Source organism: Taudactylus pleione, unplaced genomic scaffold (assembly GCF_031769625.1).
Source record: "Taudactylus pleione unplaced genomic scaffold, aTauple2 ptg001166l, whole genome shotgun sequence".
In the NCBI taxonomy this organism is placed as follows: Eukaryota; Metazoa; Chordata; class Amphibia; order Anura; family Myobatrachidae; genus Taudactylus; species Taudactylus pleione.
In genome coordinates, this window is record NW_028285567.1 from 902,794 (window position 1) to 925,482 (window position 22,689).

General features: G+C 47.8%; 1 protein-coding gene across 1 annotated transcript in view; it reads left to right on the forward strand.

Moving 5' to 3' along the window:
- Positions 1-22,689, forward strand: part of HGFAC (HGF activator) — a 91,635-nt gene that overhangs the window by 65,234 nt on the left and 3,712 nt on the right. Inside the window, exons 11-13 of the mRNA XM_088462232.1 lie at positions 2,027-2,166; positions 8,282-8,422; positions 13,822-13,970. Coding sequence (XP_088318358.1) covers positions 2,027-2,166; positions 8,282-8,422; positions 13,822-13,970 — 430 coding nt within the window. The remainder of the gene's footprint in view (positions 1-2,026; positions 2,167-8,281; positions 8,423-13,821; positions 13,971-22,689) is intronic.

Genomic DNA, 22,689 nt, shown 5'->3' on the forward strand with positions numbered 1-22,689 from the left:
TCCAAACTCCTTGAGAGGATTGTGTATCACCGCTTTACCACATTCATTTCCTCCCACTCCAAATTTCACCCTCTTTAATCTGGACCCTACCCTGAAACCATCCCCAAATTGGTTGACATGCTGGGGCATACAAAAAGATCTGCACATGAGCCAGCAGATCCTACACATGCGCAGGTCTCCAACAATTGGAGTTGTACGCAAACCATCGGCCATGCGTAGGTGCAACTATGATTCAGGCCAAGTGTTCAAAATAGTGTACAAGAAAAAGCAGTTTTACCACTTTGCAAAATACTAATTTCTATGTTCTCTGTTGTTACACTGATTTTTACTTCTATTACATTTTATTTATTATTTATTACCAGTTACATAGTTTTATTACATAGCGCACACATATTCCGCAGCACTTTACAGAGATTGTTTGGCCATTCACATCAGTCCCTGCCCCAGTGGAGCTTACAATCTATGGCCCTCATTCAAGAAGCGTTCTGAATGAGGGCGTCCGCTTGTTTTTTTTAGTGCGGCCTCCTGGTCGCTAGCTAAGCTGTGGGTTACCACCCACAGCTTCAGCGACCGTCCAGGGTGATGGTCGCGATGGTCAAGACCATCGCGACCATCGGGGCTTACGACGAGACCCTAAGGTTGGGTCTCGGCAACCGCAAGCCCCAGGGAGCTTCCTGCTGTGATCGAGCAGGAAGCTCCCCACTGACATCACTGCTGATGTCATTGCGGCCACCCACAAAATGGCAGGCGTTCCGTTTGTGTAGCCACCTCCCCGCCCCCCCTACAAAACGGGGCGAGCTGTCGATCAACATCGACAGCCGCCCCTTTTGTAGTAGCTCCAGAGCGAGAGCGCAGTGCGGCCGCTGCGCGTGCGCAGGGCCTTAACATCGACCCAGTTGCGAGCGCTCAGCGCTTGCGACCGGGTCTGAATGAGACCCTATATTCTCTACCACATGTACACGCACACAAAGGTGCCCATCTTCTAGACGATTAAGTTGAGCGATTAAATGATAACGATATCATTATCATTCGATAATCGTTTGAAAATCGTTTGCAGATTGAATAAAAAATGTCTAAAATGACCAGTGATGCGCACTCCCGCTGGTCGTTTAGACATCTATCATCGTACAAATATGTTGTACAACCTGACGATATCGTCAGGTTCAACATATTTGCAGATGATTGATGAGCCTGCACTGAGCGACTGCTTGTTCAGTGCAGGCTCATCACAGACTGACAAACGACTGCACGATTACAATGTCGTAATTGTGCAGTCGTTTGCCTGTTGTCTAGTGGATGTGTGCCTGTACACTCAAGGGTCAATTTTGTTTAGAGCCAATTAACCTACCAGTATATTTTTGGAGTGTGGGAGGAAACCGGAGCACCCGGAGGAAACACACGCAAGCACAGGGAGAATATACAACTCCACACAGTTAGGGCCATAGTGGGAATCTAACCCACGACCTCAGTGCTGTGAGGCAGTAATGCTAATCATTACACAGTCTGTGCTGCCCATACCTGCATTTAATGTGCAATAAAACGCAGGCAAACACATAATTATAATACCAATGGTTGCTTGGCCTTAGTTACAGTCTCTAGCAGATGATTCTAGAACTAAAGACTGCATTATAGCGGCTCTGATATGAGGGTAGGTGCTGTATGGGGATGAAACATGTGGTGCGCCCCCACACCTGTGCCATCTGTGCCAATATCAGCCAACGTCAGCCGATTTTAAATTGTATATTGCACAGCGGCTCCAGTAGGTTAGGATTATTAACAAAGTATATTTAGATTTTCGGACTTGGTTCCTCTGTAATAGTACTTAATATACTTTTTGTTGCAGTGCAAAATATAATTAATTATCTTGTTTATTCCACAACTTGCTGCTACGAAGGGAGAAAACATGTATCTGGCTTTTTCTGTATTCTGGCTTCGCAATGACACATCGCTGCAATTACCAGCAGTAATACTGACAGAGTATGTTTTCCCTTCTCCTGACAATATAAATGTCTTTGTCATCGCACAGCCCTAAGAAATCATCTGTGAAAGTGGTCCTGGGACAGCAAAGCTTCAATCACTCAACAGATGTCACTCAGACATTTGAAATAGACAAATATATGTTTTATGACAAATATTCGATATTTAAGCCCACGGAACATGATATTGGTGAGTAAAGTTAGAGCATAAAGACAACAATATAACCTGGTATAGTAACCCCCCCCTTTACTGAGTGTAAATAGAACATGTGCTGTAACTTCCAGTGACCAATCAGATCTGTGCTTTCTTCCCTCAAACTTGTACTCTTGTTTATTCTAATTTCCTGGACAATACAATGGCAGTGGCACCAATGGGTTCAAATATCACAAGCGCAGGACAGGATGCAATTGATTAGCTAATTAGCCTCCAATTAAATCTGTGATTAATGCCACCTATTTTCAGTTGTTAATTGTCCTCACTTGGGATGGTTTTTGTGCTCTCAATCCTTGAAGCCATCTACGTTGGGTCTCAGGGCCTGATTCAGAGCCGGACGCTCTGACCAGACCGCTCGCCCTAAATCAGGGCCCTCCTACCTAAACTTGGAGCGGCCTCTTGGACGCTCGCATAGCTGTGGGTTACAACCCACAGCTTATGCGAGCGTCCATGATGATGCGACGAGACCCTGCGGTAGGGTCTCGGTGACCGCAAGCCCTGGAGTGATTTTGGCTCTATCAGAGCCAAAATCACTCCCACTGACATCACTAGTCAGTCCGGCCCCACTGACACTAGTGATGTCAGTGGGACCGGACCCAGACGGTAGGCGTTCCCATGGGAACGCCTCCGTCGGGCAGCCCTTGGTGGGCGTGCCGTCAATCAACATCGACAGCACGCCCCCTTTGGTGCGCATGCGCACTAGGGCACCATCGACCCGCTTGCGAGCGCTCACGAGCGGGTCTGAATCAGGCCCTCAGCTCCAATTTCCCTAGTGATGATGGTCATTCGGGACAGCCAATGTCAGTGTAACCCATGCTGCACTTTAAGGGTATGTAGTTAGAATACCGGTGTCGAAATCCCGACTTAGTACTAAAGATAGGCGTCTAAATATCGACGCCTATCTTTAGCCCGATGACGGAATCCCGACAGACGGCACCCTGAAAGAAGGTAAGCAGGGACAGGGTTAGCGTTAGCTGCGGGGGGGGGGATAGGTTTAGGCACCCCTGGGGGGACTTAGGGTTAGGCACCCCCCCAGGGAGGTTTAGGGTTGGGCTAGGGCAGGGATAGGGAACCTCAGACCCGGGGGCCGTATAAGGCCCCCGGAATCGTTTGGTCTGGCCCCTCTGAGCTTTTTTCTGCTAGCCTCATCTGGCTAGCAGGGTGCCTATAATGGCACCCTGCAGCCAGAATCTATGCAGCAGTGCCACCTGGCGCGTCCATAGGATGCTTCAGACGGTCACACTTACAGCTCCACAGGATACTCCACAGGATGCACCAGGCATTGCTGTAATCACCGGAAATTGTGGCCCCACCCCGTGTGACATCACATGGAGGGGGCGTGGCCTGCACAGTGCCCGCAAATAATGTTATATATCAAAATGGCCCTTGGCAGAAAAAAGGTTCCCCACCCCTGGGTTAGGGGAAGGGGGGGTTAGGGTTAGGCACCATCGGGGGGAGGTTAGGGTTAGGCACCCCCCGGGAGAGATAGATTTTGGGTGCGGGAAGGGGGCCTTAGCTTTAGGCACCACCCCAAGAGTTTTAGGGTTAGGCAACCCTAAGGGACGGTTAGGGGGGGGCAGGGGTACGGTTAGTATACTTACCTGCCCTGTCGGGATTCTAGTATTTCAGGTTTTCGGCGTCGGCTTTTCACCCGGCGCTGAACAGCCGCTGGGATTTCATACCCAACCCGCTTTAACTATCTGGGTTCATAGCCAGTGGCAGTCCTGCAGTTCTTTCCCTATTTATTCTGCTGAATTGAGCTAACAGGATGCAAGCCAATAGGATTTAAAGTTAGATGATTTTCTCACACCACCATGTGTTCTATAGTTTGGTCGGGCGCCGAGAGGAGGGGGGTGCAGGGACTCTTTACCCGGGCCTGTTGGAGGGGCCCAGGTCCTGCAGCCACCCCCACCTCCCAGTACCAGAATACGGGACTGCGCACAGCGAGAGAGAGGACTGACTACTGTTGTGTGCTCAATCCTCTCTCTCTCCCTGCGTGATGTGCAGGGGGAGCGATCGCTTAGAAGGTGATACACTTACCGCAGTGGGAGTTTGCCTTGTACCCTAATTTTCTTTCACAACTTTTCATTACACGATCGATATGAAAGTGATCTGTGTCACGTGGCAGACTGTGTGGTAGGAGTCGGCTCAGGCAGTGCCGATGAACAAAGTCTTCCGGAACCCCTAAGATTTCACCAGGAGCCACTACAAGGTGGTATGGACTTCGCCGCTGGGAGACCACAGCTTGCATCCTTCTGACTATCCCCTAAAATGACTAGCTGGGAGGGTAGGGGGGTAACGTCATGTGGTGGAGAGACAGATACTACTAATGCATCCGAATACTTGAATAAGTTTGAGGATAGATAAGCACCCTGTTTGATATGTAATTTTGTTAGGTAAGTTAAGGGTTAAAAGCTGGAGGGGGATGTGGTTAGTATTCGTCACTTGAGGAGTATAAGCCTATGGTAGGATTTAATGGAGGGCTTAGAGGTCCCATATAAATAGCCTGGTGAGGGGAGCCATCTTCCTCTTTCCAGTTTATTTCAAAAAGTGTAAGCCGGTTTGTGTAAATTTTTCTGTTGTTGGTTTGTGCATTTGTCTGTGTTTGCTTCCAACAGGTAGAGGTGCAGCCTGGCGGGAAGCAGTGCTCATGGGCGGCCTATTATTAGCGCAGGAGTGCCTGTGGTAGCATTCTTCCTTTGAGAGCGGCCAGTTTGTCACCGCCTAAAGGGGGGACATGGTCATTGTTCCAAGGGAGGGACCAATGCTGTGCCAATTAGGGAAGGATGGTACTGCCCCAGGTCAGTCTGTCCAGGGCGGGGATCCACCCCTTTTTATTTGTATTGATATCCACCGGGCTGTGGCCTTGGAGCACTGCTTTCTTCTTGCCACCTATTCTAAAATTTCAATTTGATCAATAAATTCTGGCTGTGACCTCTTTGAATTCCATACATGTGTCAGTGTGTTTATTTCTAGGTTTAGGATTAAGTTAAGTTAACAAAAGGGAATAATAAAACAAATGGGTGACTTAAAGGATAATCAGGCAAAGTGAAAGTCAGTGTCACACACTCAGAATTATAAACTGATAAACAGTTGACCTATGGTACATGGAATAGCTGGGCAGAAATCAGGAATGGGTATGGGACCCAGTACTCTGGAAGGCACACTTTTCCGTTAGATCCCTCTTTATACTCAGGAGTAACTGAGTAACTGGGTAAGGCTGATCCCTCTAAAGGAGCATACACACGGTCAGATATGTCAGATTTGTCAGATCTGTCAGATGAACGATTTGAACGATTTTACCAAAGATTTGAACGATTTGAACGATTGAACGATTTTTGACTGCATTAAAATGAATGGAATCGTCCAAGTCTGACTGAAAACACATCAGATGTCAGATATCGTTATCTGACCATCGGGAACACGCATCGTTCAAATCGTTCATCTGACAGATCTGACAGATATGTCAGATTTTCCTTCAGATATGAACGATTTTTCAAATTGTTATCGTTCAGTTCTGAAGAAAAATCTGACCGTGTGTATGCTCCATAAGACTTTACATGCTTGTAACATTATTGATTGAAGGTGGCATGAGGAGAGGGTTTAACTGGGGATTAATGGATTTAATTTATTGCATCTTGTCCTTACTTGCCATGGTCTGGCCAACCAAGAGATTTGCCGGACCCCTGTACTAGAGGGGTGTGTGTCCAAGCTTGGGGAGAATGGTCACTTCCTTTTGCAAATAACAGGGACTTCCAAAATAATTTTGCATTAACGGGGGTATAGACAACCCTCAGAAAGACCCAGGCCCAGGTACTTTGTACATGCACCGCCCGCCCCTTGGTGCACCTGCCTATGGTGAGTGATGGAGAAGTCATTAAAGTTAGGCGTCCTCATTCTGTGAGAAAATGTGTCCAAGTGGATATATACGTTTCTGTGGGGGAGATGTATCGAGCTTTGGTGAGAGATAAAGTGGAGATGTTTCCCAAAGCAACCAATCAGCTTCTCACTGTCATATATCTAGTTTGTATTGACAGTTAGAAGCTAATTGGTGGCTTTGGGCAACTTCTCCACTTTATCTCTCCAAGGGGCATATTTATTCAAATCAGCATTTTATTAAGTGCATGTGATATTTTTCGCTTAAATTTGAAACATGAAAAAGAAAATTTTCACGCAAATTTACTATTCTGCTCTTGCCAAGAGACTGGCTCTGATTGGAGCCCACCCTGGTGAGGAGCTGGAAGCAGTGTGACATCACACCGCTTCCTGACATCACACCGCTTCCTGACATCACACCGCTTCCTGACATAACACCGCTTCCTGACAGCACACTGCTTCCTGACATCACACCGCTTCCTGACATCACACCGCTTCCTGACATCACACCGCTTCCTGACATCACACTGCTTCCTGACATCACACCGCTTCCTGACATCATACTGCTTCCTGACATCACACCGCTTCCTGACATCACACCGCTTCCTGACATCACACCGCTTCCTGACATCACACCGCTTCCTGACATCATACTGCTTCCTGACATCACACTGCTTCCTGACATCATACTGCTTCCTGACATCACACCGCTTCCTGACATCACACTGCTTCCTGACATCACACTGCTTCCTGACATCACACCGCTTCCTGACATCACACTGCTTCCTCACATCACACCGCTTCCTGACATCACACCGCTTCCTCACATCACACCGCTTCCTGACATCACACTGCTTCCTGGTTAGGATCCTGGGCGCACACTGCTTCCTGACATCACACCGCTTCCTGACATCACACCGCTTCCTGACATCACACCGCTTCCTGACATCATACTGCTTCCTGACATCACACTGCTTCCTGACATCACACCGCTTCCTAACATCACACCGCTTCCTGACATCACACCGCTTCCTGACATCACACCGCTTCCTAACATCACACCGCTTCCTGACATCATACTGCTTCCTGACATCACACCGCTTCCTGACATCACACCGCTTCCTGACATCACACCGCTTCCTAACATCACACCGCTTCCTGACATCACACTGCTTCCTGACATCATGCTGCTTCCTGACATCACACCGCTTCCTGACATCACACCGCTTCCTGACATCACACTGCTTCCTGACATCACACCGCTTCCTGACATCACACCGCTTCCTGACATCACACTGCTTCCTGACATCACACCACTTCCTGACATCACACTGCTTCCTGGTTAGGATCCTGGGCGCACACTGCGCATGAGTGGCTGTCGCGGTCGGTACGAAATAGTAGCCCATCAGATTCAAGGTACATAATTATTCACATTCTGGAACTTGGTAAATTCGGCAGCACAGAAGCCCCCCATAGAAAGTTTCTATGGGGCTGTATTCGTGGATGAAAATGTAAGGACCGCGGCCGATATCGGAGATATCTGATCAATCCCTCCATAGTACATCTGGCGGAACCATATTATTGGCGGGTAACACCAGAAAACAGCTTGATACAGCTCCCCCTCAGTGTTGTTGTTGATCCATCAGTGCCCTTAACACCTGAATTACTTTTTCTGGTCTCAGCGAATGTGCAGAACGGGTCCTGATTGACAGGCAGAGGCATTTAGGGGCGGTGCGGGGGCGCCTGGCATTCCTGGAAACGGGTGGGGGGGGGGCGTTTCCACCCCGTTTTCCGGGAGTGGCAAGGCCAGGGGCTGCATCCACAGTTTCCTTGCCTCACTCAGCTGGCCGGTGGCCCGGCTCCGTCCGCCATCGCGACCAGGTTATCCCAGCCTAAGACCTTGGTCGCAGTGCTGGAATCGCAGGTGCAACAAGGGGTGTCATACAAGGGGTGTCATACAGGGGGTGTCATACACCTCTTGCTGCATTTGCATGTTTGCATGGACGGAATTGCAAAGGTGCTTGCATGCAGCTTTGCAATTCCGTCCAGTACTGAATCACCCCCTCTGCCTTTATATGCTTGATATTGCAAAGCCATACAGAAATGCACTAATGTAATTGTTAAATGCCATTATTAAACACATTCCTAACTGATAATGATTTTTTTTTATATTAATTACTAACATTATCCATCTCATGCTTACATTTTGTTACAGTGTTAATAAAACTGAAAAGGAAAGATAACCAGTGTGCAAAGAAGACGCAGTTTGTCCAGACAATCTGTCTGCCGGAGAATGGGATCAGTTTTGAGGATGGGCATAAATGTGATATAGCTGGATGGGGCCGGATAAATGAAGGTAATAATTCTCCATTATATTCATTCCTGCCCTTGGTTCTCCTCTTCCACTTTCTCTCGGCCTCTCTTCAACCCCCCCCCCCTTAACAACTGCCATTACATTCCAACCTGATGACATAATTTTTGTCAGCAGTTGATTTTATTATATAGAATCTACAAAGCATGTCCTGATCTTTCAGGTAATGACATTACTGACTCTGGAGGGAGGGGTCAGACCAACTATAATGTAGCTGTTACTTAGTGCAGATGTGTTTTGGTTACTCCTTTCATTAGCACCAACCTACAGAGACCGTGATAAGACGGGGAATGTCCAGAAGGCAGTTTTCAGAAATGCTTTGTGAAAACCTACGGCCACCTAGCAGCCTACATAGTAACTGACCCGAAAGTGATCTCTCCGTTCGTACATTAAATCTCATGCAATGGAAGAAAGTATATATTTATACCACCACACTGGGTCCTTTTGGCCAGGCCACTCATCCTCCTTACCCACTAACTTAGCCAATTGTTTGCCTGCAATTTAGACACTTTTTTCATGGCAAGTGAAGCATGTGACTGCATGTCCACGTCGTGGGCATGTCCACAATGACATGCAGTGCACGTGGCTGCCATAGGTTGGACACAGATTCAAATTTTTCATGCATTTTTGGATACTTGCTACTCAGCGACTGAAGGGTCTAAAATACTAGTATAGAATATTATAGAACAATGTTACATATCATAGCTTATCAATGGCCTCCGCAGCTGAATAGCACTGGAAGAACACTACTTTCTCCTCTTCCTACAGCTAGACAGTCTTACTTTAACTATCTCATCTCCTTCCAATCATCCAATCCTTGCAGCTTGTTCATCACCCTCAACTCACTCCTTTGCCCACCCACTCCTTCCTCTGCCCTTAACTTCACCTTCCATTTCACATTCAAAATTGACAACATCAGCAATGACATCTCCTCCCTCCAACCTCCTCCTTTCCCTTCTTTTCCCTCTGCTATTTCCCTTCCTCTCTCCTGAAGCCTGCTCCCACCTTAAGCATCTCTTCAACCTGTCCCTCTCTACTTGTTCTGTGACTTCTGTCCCATCCTCCTTCCAGCATGCCCTTGTCTCCATCATCTTTTAGAATCCTCTGAATAAACCTTGTCCCTTCCTCTCTATCTGTTGGTGCCCCCGAAGGGTCCATCCTTGAGGGACACCAACATCTTCTCCCTTTACACCACCTCCCTTAGTAACCTAATCTGCTTTTTACAGTAGGTCTCCAATAACACCTCTATGGTGATGGCACTTAAATATACCTGTCTTCACCTGACCTCTGTCCTTCTATCCTCTTTTGTGTCTCTTCCATTCTCCATGCCATTTCGTCCTGATGTGATCCCAGCACTTTCTCATGCTCAGAATTACCACAATCAAACTCTGCAACATCAGGCAAGATGTCTCCAAGACTCTCATCTTCTGCTTCATCTCTCCTCAACTACTGTAACATCGTCCTCTCTGGCATCCTGTCCTCGACTTACCCCACTTCATTCCGTCCTGAACTCTGCTGCTGGTCTCATTTACCTCTGCAACCTGCTTCACTGACTCTCTATCCCCCTAGAGTCCTGTTCAAACTCCTCACCCTCACATATAATGTCCTTAATCACTCCTTCCTTATCTACACCTGTAACCTCATTTCTGTCCACAACACTTCCCTTCCCAGCTGCTCTTCCACTGATTACTTCTACATTTGTTACCTCTTTCTCCTGCCTACCTCCGTGATTTATCCTGATCCATCCCCACTCCTCTGGAACTCACTCCCTCTCAAAGTCAAGCATGCACACACAAGGCTGTAACTCTGTGTGTGCCAGGGGTGCCATCACCCATGGTGCAGGACCCAGAGAGTGGCACTGTCGATGACCCACACTCCCTGCCTTTGGATTGCAGGGGGCCTGGAATGGCACTACTCCCACACTCCTAGTTATTGCTCCAGGCAGTGCTGTACTTCCTGATGCTGGCTGCCTTGCCCCCCTCGTTGTGATGTCATGATGTCATGTGTTTAGGTGCTCCGGCACTGTGCACACAAAACACACACGTTCATTAAAGCCTACTAGCCCTCCTTCTAAATATCCACTTACCTCTCCACCCTTCACCTGCCCTTCTTCCCATTTCACACCTTCCTGTAGTGTGTAAGATCTCAGAGACAAGACTCTATTGCTCTCACCTTTGCACCACCCATGCCATCTATGCACCACTCATGCCACATGTGCACCCTGTCTTCTGTTTCCAAGTACATTCAGAGACTCTAATACTGTATGCTCGCCCATACCCTGGCTCATATAGTGACAAACTGCTTCCCTTCTCTGCGCCTTACCACCTGCCTTACAAGATAATGTGTTGCCCTATGATCGCCCTGTGCCACCATCCTGCCCAGTCTATAATTTTTTTGTTGTTCCTAGATATGTACATTTACATTATATTGTATTTATGATGTGTCAAGTTAAACTGTTACTATGTGTATTCCTTATATTGTAGTGCATAAACTTTGTGGCACCGAAAAACAAAAGATAAAAATAGTAACTAATAATAATAATAATAATAATAATAATAATAATAATGTTGTTTACACTGGGTGGGTTTCCTGTACCATAGAAGTCTTAAAATATTCCAGGTGTGAGATATATAACAAAAGAAGAAAAGGAACTCTCATCTTTGCTGGGGGCACTCTTTGACAAGATATTAAAATATAACTTTTATTATGTATGTTAAAATGATCTTAACAACAAACAAACAATGTACAACACATAAAAAGTATCAAACGATGATACCGCGAAAATATTAATAATAACTAGTATGGTATTACTGAGTGTTAATACCAATGGTACAATAAGTATTGCCGCCCATCAATACCGGCAATAAATCAATACAAATAAATGGTTCCGCTGAACATAATGTAGTATAGGTTTAGTAGTACAGATAATCGGTTTGTCTGCTAAACAATATCAGCCTATAGCCACAAAAACAATTTATATGCCAATTAGAGCGGATCAATAGATGGTATTGAAAAATATGTAGAAAGGTTGGTCTAATGTATCAAAGTATCATGTAATAGTTATGTTGGTTGCTATACAAAAATAGTTTTTGGCTATATATAGAGAAAAATAGCTTTTGCCAAAAATATGGTAGTGTGTAGAGGTATCGCTAAAAAAAATTAAATAAATCTACTCCATTACAGACAGGGCCGTAACTAGGGTAGTGCGACCAGTGCCATGGCACAGGGCACCTCGGGGCTGGGGGCGCTGTTTGGGCCTGTCAATTTCCCTGTTTATTATCATTCTCACTTGTAGCTTCCTCTTCTTGTATCCCCAGCATCTCTTGGCCTCCTCTATGTCTTCCCTGGCCCTTCCCCATGAGGTCATGGCCCTTTTTCAGGTGCACTTTCTTATGTCCCTATTTAAAAAATGGGGGGGGCGCCAATGCTCTCTCTGGCACAGGGCACCAAAAAGTCTAGTTACGGCTCTGATTACAGACATATCAAGAAGGCAGCTGCTTGCTCCTTGTGTGAATGTATTTATACAAAGAGTGAGCGTACCCTCTGATTGTCCAAGGGTGTGAATAAGTTTATAGGGCATCTGCTTTTGTGACGTAGATAGAGGTGAACTGTGTTGAATCAGCGCTGGGATCTCCTAAATCACTGACCCAATGATAGTACCCAAAGAAATAAAAGGAAGTGTAGAATGTAGTTTAGAGAATCAAAGTATGAATAAAGAGAAATAATGTTATAATCGTGCAGTGGTGTGTGCTGCTGCTCCCTATTCACTAAAAGGCATTGATGGGGAGTGAGCGGTACACCGCTGTGAGTGGCATTTAGAAGAGATAAGATATAGGTCGGGTGGATCGCTAAATGGGGCAGTAAGGAGCAAGGGCGTATCTATAATAGGTACAGGGTGTGCGGGGAACACGGGCCCCCTGGGTCCAGGGGGGCCCCGCACCGCACACCCTGCACCCATAGAATTACTTTCCTCTCTGGAGTCCCACGTCGGCGTGGGGGTGTGGCGCTGTAAAATCGACTGGAAAATGGCCGCAGCCAAATTCCCATCGTATGCGCAGTACAGGGAAAATGGCCGCCGCTGCCATTTTCCCGGTGACCAGCGCATCCTCTATAGACTGTGGCCGCACTCTAGTGCCCAGAGTCTATAACAGAGAGGAGTCTCTGACACAGGCCCCCTCCTCTCTAGAAATGCCCCTGGTGAGGGAGCCCTGTTTTCAAAAGGACATTGCAGGGTCACAGCTCACATCCGTGCCAGCAAAACACCTCCTACCTGAAGGGCGATACCTGAACAGGTTGCCGGGAACACAGGTCTGTAGTCCAGCGGCGGTGAAGTGGAGTGCAGGTAAGAGAAAAAGAAAAATTGCTGCTGCTGCCTTGTACGGGACACCCTGCCCGTGCACAGCTGGTGTCCACTGAGTCACAGACGGCCGTATCGCTGTGTATCACACATTAAGGAAGCGGTTCAGCGAAACGGCTGTCTGTGACTCAGTGGACACCAACTGTGCACAAGCAGGTGTCCCGTACAAGGAGAAGTAGTAGCAAAATTCAGGAAAAAGTGTGTATCATGGGAATAGCGCGACCCATCTGTAGTCATGCAGGAAGGTTCGTCCTTACTGTATGTCTCTGCACTGGAATTACTTGCTGCTCATCTCATAGGGGATTTTAGGAATTAGGAAATGCTGTAAACGGAGTTTGCGGTTTATGAGTGATGTGTGGAAGCTCTGGGGGAATAGGTCATCCACTATATGACTGTTACCCGCCAAAATCACGCCTGCCGTGGTTCCATACTCTCAATATATCACACGTGTCATAAATCACTGTGATGCCTAATAATAATCCTGTCACAGCTGATAGGACATGTTTCTAAGTGCAGTCATCTATTGCCAACACTTCCATGCCCCAATGAAGCTGGAAGCAACCTAATCATTCATCCTAAGGAGTAACATGGCTGATGTCATTCATTTTGTTCACCTACACTTGCAGCAAGTCTGATCTCTATGGACAAGTGCAGTCGTTTTTCCTGGGGCTTGCCGGTTCTATAATATAGATGTATGAGGGGTTTGATCAGCTTGTGATTGGTCTCCCCCCCCCCATTCTCTTCTTGGTACAGTCTAGGGCTGTAAGAGGAACCCTGGGACAAATGGCTGCATGCAGCTCTAAGAGGGGGTGCATGTTATTAAAATGTTTTCCTTAAGTATTAGAGCAGCTTTAAGCATTTATGAGGCATGTTAGGTGAGAGAGAGTCATCCTGCAGTTACACCTGCTTAGTAGTGGGTTAGCTGAATGTGTGATGTCACGCCACTGAGGATGGCAGAAGTATAAGCATTTGAAGGTGCGGAAATACTGAATTTTGAATATTTCTTTTTGTACATCCATATTTGCAGACGCTGAGGAATATGCAGGAGTCCTGCAACAAGCTGCGGTGCCGATCATCCCGTTTAGTAAATGCAGCAGCCCTGAAGTCTATGGATTTGAGCTCAGTGAAAATATGTTTTGTGCCGGATATTTTGATTGCAGCATTGATGCTTGTCAGGTGAGCAGGAAACGCAGACAAGAGGTGTATTTCCCTGGTCTAGTCTGGGGACATTATTATTATCCTTTATTTATATGGCGCCACAAGGGTTCCACAGCGCCTCACAAAGTACATAAACAAATGAGCACACACAAAAACAGCAACTTACAGTACAAAACAATGCAGGACAAGGATATAGTATATATACATTGCTGCAATAGCAGTCATAACACACAAAAATAAGTAGCAGGGCATCAGCTACCAAGTGTTAGGTGCCCTTGTGGGGAGTTTGGAGTAGATGATCGTATGAGTGAGGGAAGTAGAAGCACATGAGAGAAGAGGGCCCTGCTCGTTAGAGCTTACTTGATTACCCAAGAGCCTAGTCCTGCACAGTCTTGAGGGCAGAGATGTAAGTCTTAAGAGTAGTGTGGCAGCCTTTGGGCTGAGTAGCAGCGGCATCCATTCAGCAAGGATGCTGTGTAGCAGCCTTGTGGGCTGGAAACCTTGGCTTGATGCGGCCTTTGGGCCGAGATGCAGCCTTTGGGTCGAGATGCAGCCTTTGGGCTGTGTAGCAGCCTTGAGGGCTGGAAACCTTGGCTTGGTGTGGCCTTTGGGCTGTGTAGCAGCCTTGAGGGCTGGAAACCTTGGCTTGATGCGGCCTTTGGGCCGAGATGCAGCCTTTGGGCCGAGATGCAGCCTTTGGGCTGTGTAGCAGCCTTGAGGGCTGGAAACCTTGGCTTGGTGTGGCCTTTTGGCTGTGTAGCAGCCTTGAGGGCTGGAAACCTTGGCTTGGTGTGGCCTTTGGGCCAGGGAGCAGCTTTTGGGCTGTTTAGTAGCATTGAGGGCTGGCAACCTTGGCTTGATGTGGCCTTTGGGCCAAGAAGCAGCCTCTAGCCTGGTAGAACTGGCAAGGTGATGCTGAGGTACGCTAAGTGCCGCCGGGATGACACTAGTGGTAGTACACACAATCGCGTGCAATGGTGTGCAACCAATGCCGCCAAGTTGACACGAGCCGCTGTACGCTATGTTGCACACTCTGGACACTGATTGCGGTCACACAAATGGCAGAAGAAGGTAATGCAGACCGTGCCACCTAGAGGATACAAATGGCTGGAACAATAAAGCCGACTGGATCCTGGGAACTTGACTGAATACAGGAGACTATGCCAGAACAGGAAACACGTGGAACGCTATCACCGGCATGGAGTGAAGGGCTGGCTGGAATTTAACAGATACAGATACAGGGCCCAATCAAAGCAAGCCTAGCAAGCCTCCCTAATGATAGACTAGTGTGCACCTGGGCTGTGCACAGACAGGAGAATCAATTAGTGTGCAGCTGGGCTGCACAGAGACAGGCAGTAATTAGTGCAGTGTGCCAGTAGCAACTATGCAGTTCCCAGTCAAACAATATGATCTGCTAACCGCAGATCCTAACAGGCAGACAGACGGGTGACACAGATGGGGTCCACAGGAAGAAGAATGGAGTAGCAGGTTAGGATGAGAGCTACAAGGCTTTGATGAAGTAGTGAGTTTTGAGAGCCTGTTTGAAGGATTGTAGAGAGGTGGCGAGTCTGATAGGGAGAGGGAGAGAGTTCCAGAGGTAGGGAGCAGCATGGGCAAAATCTTGGATGCGGGAGTGGGAGAAAGTCATCAGTTGGCAAGAGAGGCAGCATACATTTGTTGAGCGAAGTGGGCAGGCAGGAGTGTGATCCGAGATGAGATCAGAGATGTAAATGGGAGAGGAATGGGTGAGGGCGTTGTAAGTGAGTGTAAGAACCTTGAACTTGGTTCTGAAGGGGAAGCGGAGCCAGTGTAGGGATTGTAGGAGAGGGGAGGCAGATGTAGAATGTTTGGAGAGGAAGATGAGTCGAGCAGCAGCATTGAGGACAGATTGGAGAGGAGAGAGGTGGGAGTCAGGGAGGCCAGATAAGAGGAGGTTAAAAATAGGGATGTGCAGGCTCGGATAGGTTCGTTTGCACGTGGAGTTCGGATTTTTCCCTCCAAAAAAACGGAACTCAGAAAGAGGCCAAACGTCATCTTACATGGACGAACATCATCATTCCTGGACAAAAGTCCAGGAATGATGATGTTCGTCCATGTAAGATGACATTTTGCCTCTTTCTGAGTTCCGTTTTTTTGGAGGGAAAAATCCGAACTCCACGTGCAAACTCGAACCTATCCGAGCCTGCACATCCCTAGTTAAAATAGTCCAATCTGGAGATGACCAGTGAGTGTATGAGGGCTTTAGTTGCCTCCAGGGTAAGTAAGAGTCTGATCCTGGAAATACTTTTGAGATGAAAGTGGCAGGACTGTGAGAGGTACTGAATGTGTGGTTTGAAGGAGAGGGAGAAGTCAAGGATAACTCCAAGACAGTGCACTTGGGTGCTAGAGTAGATAGTTGTGCCGTTAATAGATAGTGATATTGTGGGAAGCGAGGTTATGCGGGAGAGTGGGAAGATGAACAGCTCAGTCTTGGACATGTTAAGTTCAAGAATGCGCTGGGACATCCAGGAAGGGATAGCAGAGAGGCAGTTGGAGATTCGGGTGAGGAGAGAGGGGGAGAGCTCAGGGGAGGAAAGGTAGATGATATTGGAGGCCAAAAGAGCTGATGAGTTCAAATAAAGAAGATGTATAGAGGGAAAATAGGAGAGGTCCAAAAACAGAACCTTGGGAAACACTACAGTTAGTGGAAACAGGTGGGAAAAGGAGATATGAGAGGAGACAGAGAAGGTGCGATCAGAGAGGTAAGAGGACAGCCAGGAGAGGGCAGTATCACGTAGACCAAGTGAGTGAAGGATCTGCATGAGGAGAGGGTGGTCCACAGTGTCAAAAGCAGTAGAGAGGTCAAGGAGTATGAGCAGAGAGTATTGGCCCTTGGATTTCGCAGTAAGGAGGTCATTGCTGACTTTTGTAAGGGCAGTTTCAGTGGAGTGGAGAGAACGGAAGCCAGAATGAAGTGGGTCAAGCAGGGAGTTGGAGGAAAGAAAGGTAGTAAGGCGATTATAGACAATATGCTCAAGGAGCTTGGAGGCAAAAGGGAGGAGATAGATGGGTCGGTAATTAGAGAAAGTGTTAGGATCAAGGGAAGGTTTTTTAAGAATGGGGGAGACAAGGGCATGCTTGAATGCAGAAGGGACAGTTCCTGATGAGAGGGAGAGATTAAGAAGGTGGGCAAGATGGGCGCAGGCTGAAGGAGAGAGGTAGCGGAGGAGGTGGGAGGGGATAGGGTCAAGGGGGGAGGAGGAGGGGGGGGAGGACCGGATGAGGGCCATGACTTATTCTCTTGAAGAAGTGGAGAAAGATTTCAGAGTAGGTGAGATGGAAGGGGAGAAATGATCAGGGAAGCAAGGGGGTGGAGTGCAAGGGTTTGCTGGGATATGATGTCCTGATGTATGGATTCAATTTTAGGTGGCAAGAAGGTGGCAAAGTCAAGGGCAGAGAGTGTGGAGGTGGGTGAAGAGGGGATGGACAGAGGAAGGAGTTAAAAGTGGCGAAGAGACTCCGGGGGTTAGAGGACTGGAAGGAGATGAGGTTCTTGAAATATGACTGTTTAGAGGGAAAGGGCAGCACTGTCGGATGAACATAAATTTAAAATGGAGAAAGTCAGCCTTTAGAGAGCGATTTCCTCAACTGTCGCTCGGCGGAACGTGAACACTTTTAGGTATCTGGTGCAATTGGAATGCCAGGGTTGAGGTGTGGATCTGTGAGGGTGAGTAGTGATCACCAGAGCAACAGAGTCCAGTGCAGAAGTAAGGGAGGCATTGTATAAGGAAACTGCTTGTTCTGGACAGGAGAGAGGGAGAATCAGGGAGAGAAGAGAGTTGAGATGGGAGGATAAGGAAACTGTGTCAATGGCGTCAATGTTACACTTTGTAATGGTAGCCTTTGGAGGCAGAGGCGGAGAAGAGAGTGATAGGTTAAAAGAGAGAAGGTGATGGTCCGAGAGGGGGAATGGGGAGTTGGAGTAATCAGTAATATCACAACGGTGAGTGAAAACCAGATCAAGAGAGTGGCCACTCGCATGGGAGGGTGAGGATGTCCATTGGGCAAGACCAAATGAAGATGTAAAGTTAAGGAGTTTAGAGGCAGAGGATTCTGTAGGGACATTGTTTGGGATATTGAGGTCACCTAAGATAATAGATGGAAGATCAGAGGAGAAAAAGTGAGGGAGCCAGGAAGCAAAGTTGTCTAGGAACTTGGAAGGAGGGCCAGGGGGATGGTAAATGACAGCTACTCGCAGATGTATTGGTTGGAAGGGGATGCAGTCAGGAAGCCGATGGTTGAAATGCCGACCGCCAGCTTCCGGTCTAATGATAGGCATTGAAATCCCAGCACCTATCATTATACATACGCCGGGAGCCTGACGCCCAGCATACCGAACGTAGCTAAGCCGGGCGGCATGCACGGACAGCCACGGAGGGGGGGAGAGGGTTAGTTTAGGTGCTCCCTGGGAGGGGGACTTAGAGTTAGGAACCCCCCCAAGAAGGTTATGGTTAGGCTATGGGAAGGGGGGTTAGGGATAGGCACCCCTGGGGAGGGTTAGGTTTAGGGACTTACGGGGAGGTTAGGCACTAGGAGGGGAGGTTAGGGTTAGGCACCCCTAAGGGAGGGTTAGGGGGGGAGAGGGTTAGGTTAGTTAGTATACTTACCTGTTGGGATCTTCACTGCTGCCAGTCTTCTGGCGTCGGGATTTGAATCGCCGGACATAGATCCGGCGGTCATTCATACCGATCCCAGTTTGAAGAGGCGTATGGCATGAACCTCAAATGTAGAAAATGTAAGGGATGGTTCCGAGGGTATGAGTTGGTAGGAGTAGCTGGGGGATAGAAGGATCCCAACACCACCACCGTGGCGGGGGGTGTGAGAGAATGAGAGGCCTCCAGAGGAGAGTGCAGCAGGAGAACTGGTGTCAGAAGGGGAAATCCAGGTTTCAGTAATGGCTAAGAAATTCAGGGAGTTGGAGATGAAAAGGTAATGGGTTGGAACCAGTTTATTACAGAGAGATCTGGCATTCCGGAGGGCACAGGATTGAGGGACCGAGGTAGTAGGAGAGATGTGAATGAGATTATTAGGGTTGCTGTAGAATTGAGGTGATACAAATTTGGAAGGCAGGGTTGAAGAGAGTGTTGGGATAGTGAGGGCACCTGAACTAGGAAGAGAACCTGTAGAAGTAGGGAAGGGAGTTTAGTGTGATGCTGATTAAGGTGTGGTGAGGTGATAGGGAGAGGGGGGCAGAGCCGTAACTAGACTTTTTGTTACCCTGTGCCAGAAAGAGCATTGGCGCCCACCCCCCCCCTTCATTTTTTAAATAGGGACATAAGATACCGAAAAAGGGCCATGGCCTCATGGGGAAGGGCCAGGAGATACCCTATCTCTTCCCCATGGTCTCATGGGGAAGAGATAGGGGAGGCCAGGAAATGCTGGGGATAAAAGAAGAGGAAGCTACAAGTGAGAATGATAATAAACAGGAAAATTGACAAGCCCAAACAGCGCCCCCTGCCCTGTGGTGCCCTGTGCCATGGCACAGGTTGCACCACCCTAGTTACGGTCCTGGAGGAGGGTGAGTGCAAAGCATAGTGGTGGGGTAGTGGGACCATTGTGGGGGAGAAAATAATGAAAGTGGAGTGAGAGGAGGGGGAGGGAAGCAGAGGGGAGGAATACAGACAGAGGAGGAGAGAAGAGGAGGAAGAAGTGGAGGAGACTAGGGGGGAAGGACAGAATAAAGGATAAGGGAGGCACTGAGTAAATGGAGAATTTGAAGAAAACATGGTCATGGTGTGGATGAGGTAAGAAGGGGGAGGAAAACTGGAAGTAGGAATAGTGTCTGTATGAGAAAGATAGTGCTAAAGATTTGCAAAAAAAGCCGATGAAAGAACACTGGTGGTAAATGTGTATGCCCAATGTTAATATATTTTTTTTATTGAGGGGAATATAGTATGTGAAGATCTAATTGTTTCAAAAAAATAGTAATAAAGAAGTTTGAAGTTGTGAGGCTAGGCAAAAAAAGCAATGGTAGATCAGACAGCATCAGGAGGGTTGACAAGGAAAATTGGCATTGGTACAGATATGAAATTAGAAGTGACAAGATAATTTCTTTGCAATGATCAAACAAGGAGTTCAGTGTTGCATGTCCTGGATATGCAGGCAGCAGGTGTTTGTTGTGAAGGGGTAGTGAACTCACACTTGATTCTCCATAGATGTCCATATACAGTGTTGATTGCAGGTGAGTTAAGGATGTTGAAATGTTCTCTTTCTGTTTTCCTTCGGTTTAACGCCGGTCTAACGCCGAAATGTTTCTTAAAATCTATTTTGAACTTGTGAAATCTGCACTTACTGTATGACAACCTCCTAACTACAGCCAAGGCCTACAGCCAGTGTGCACCCTAATTAATGACAACCCCCCACTGGCCAGCCAATACAGACCTAGCAATAAAATGGGTTAAACAAACATGTAGCACATACCAAACATCTAGGACTTAAGATCAATCATGCCTACACTCAATCTAAAGACTGGAGATAGTACTTATGGTAATTTATATACTTGCAAACTACAGATAACAAATTTGGTTTACCTAAATATATATTTCAAACAAAGCATCACAACAGGAGTAATGTTCTGCAGCAGACTTCAGATAACAAATTTGGTTGGAGACAGAGATAGGAGGGGTCAGTTCAATCAATAACTGCTGAGGATATAGCCAAGAATGCCGAAATGTTTCTTAAAATCTATTTTGCAATTGCGAAATCTGCATTTATGACAATCTAACTACAGCCAAGGCCTACAGACATAAGCAGAGCTGGCCCTATTCTACTAGCATCCTGGGCCTGATTCAGACCCGCTCGCGAGCGCTGAGTGCTTGCAAGCGGGTCGATGGTGCCCTAGTGCGCATGCGCATGATGGAGGGAGCTCCGTCGTGCGCATGCGCGAGACCCGGGGAGTGACGGGGAAGCCGTCGCTCCAGGTCTCGCACAAAATCGGGCGTGCTGTCGATGTTGAGTGACAGCACGCCCCCTTTGGTGGGCGTGCCTGCCAGACGGAGGCGTTCCCATGGGAACGCCTACCGTCTGGGTCCGGCCCCACTGACATCACTAGTGATGTCAGTGGGAGTGAGTTTGGCTCTGATAGAGCCAAAATCACTCCAGGGCTTGTGGTCACCGAGACCCTACCGCAGGGTCTCGTCGCAAGCCCGATGGTCGCGATGGTCTTGACCATCGCGACCATCATCATGGACGCTCGCATAAGCTGTGGGTGGTAACCCTCAGCTATGCGAGCCCTCAAGAGGCCGCTCCAAGTTTAGGTAGGAGGGCCCTGATTCAGAGTGAGCGCTCTGGTCAGAGCGTCCGGCTCTGAATCAGGCCCCCTGTGCGAGAATTTGTGGCGCATACTTTCCTCCCACTCCCAATCCAACAACTCCTTGCCTCCCCCTTCATTCCCGCCAGTAACAAAAAAACACATATGTAACAAAAAAACACACATTGGCCCTGACAGGGGGAGAAATACACGAATTACACACAAAATGCACAAAATGATGTTCATGATTTGCGAAATGTAATGAGTGGTTGTGGTTGTGAAATGTGTGTTTTGAAAGGCAATCTCTCAAAGTTCATATTCCCGGCTGCCGGTTCCTCATTGATTCCGCTAGCATCCGCCAGGAGCCAGCTGAGGAAAATGGCGACTAGCGGGAAGCATAAAGCATTCTTTGTTCTTGAATTTCATACAAACTAGTCTGAGTGAGCGTATAACTGCATTTTCGGACAAAATTTGGTAGGTGACCCACCAAGCGGTAAGTCATGTCTGTGGTAGTATTCACAATTTCAAGACACTGGCTGGATTTGCAAGCAAAAATCAACTGGGTGTCTTGAATAGGGGATGAAGCAGTGGAACGTGTCCCAGCAAGTTTCGCAAGGTGCATGATGACATTGGGGGCCAGCCGCACAGACGGGTTGGCCTTGTAGCTGTTGCGGATCAAGAACTGCTGCATTGGCCACCACGCTCCCCAGATCTCACCCCGTGTGATGTCTTCTTCTGGGGTTTCATCAAGGATCGTGTGTTTGTACCACCGCCTGCAGCAACGCTGGTTGACCTGCACGTGCGCATCAGAGCGGCCATCACAGAAATTGTTCAGAACTGGTCCTGCATATGTGCGGATTCCCGATAATCGGGAATCTGCGTTCAGTAATGCACTTACGTAATGCCCCACAGTATTCTAGATGAGGCCGTGACAATGACCTATACAGGGGCAATGTTACTTCTTTCTTCCTGCTACTGATTCCTCTCCCTATGCAACCAAGCATCTGACTTGCCTTCCTCATTGCTTTGTTACATTGTTTACCTTGGTGTCTGTACTGGAACATAGGGATATGTACACTAAGGGGCCCATTTATCAAAGTGAATTTGCGGTAAATTCCCCGAAAACACCTGTTTTCGGGGGTTTACCCCAAATACTAAGTATCCCCCGGATGTATGAAGGAGGGACTATGGGGGATGTGATGCTGCCAAATGTATCAACATCGGGAATGCAAAGCATTCCGGATATTGTTCCCAGCAGCTAACGCCAACTGAAGATAACGTTTGCCGCTGTAGCCTATGGGGACTTACCGCATATTTAGCCAGCGGAGGGATCTCACGGATCCCTCCGCCGGCAATGAGAGCCGCTCATGTGCAGTCCGCGGGACTGCGCATGCGCAGCAGCTCCACCTGCCCTCCGGAGACATCGCAGGGACGGGCTCTTTTCGGAGC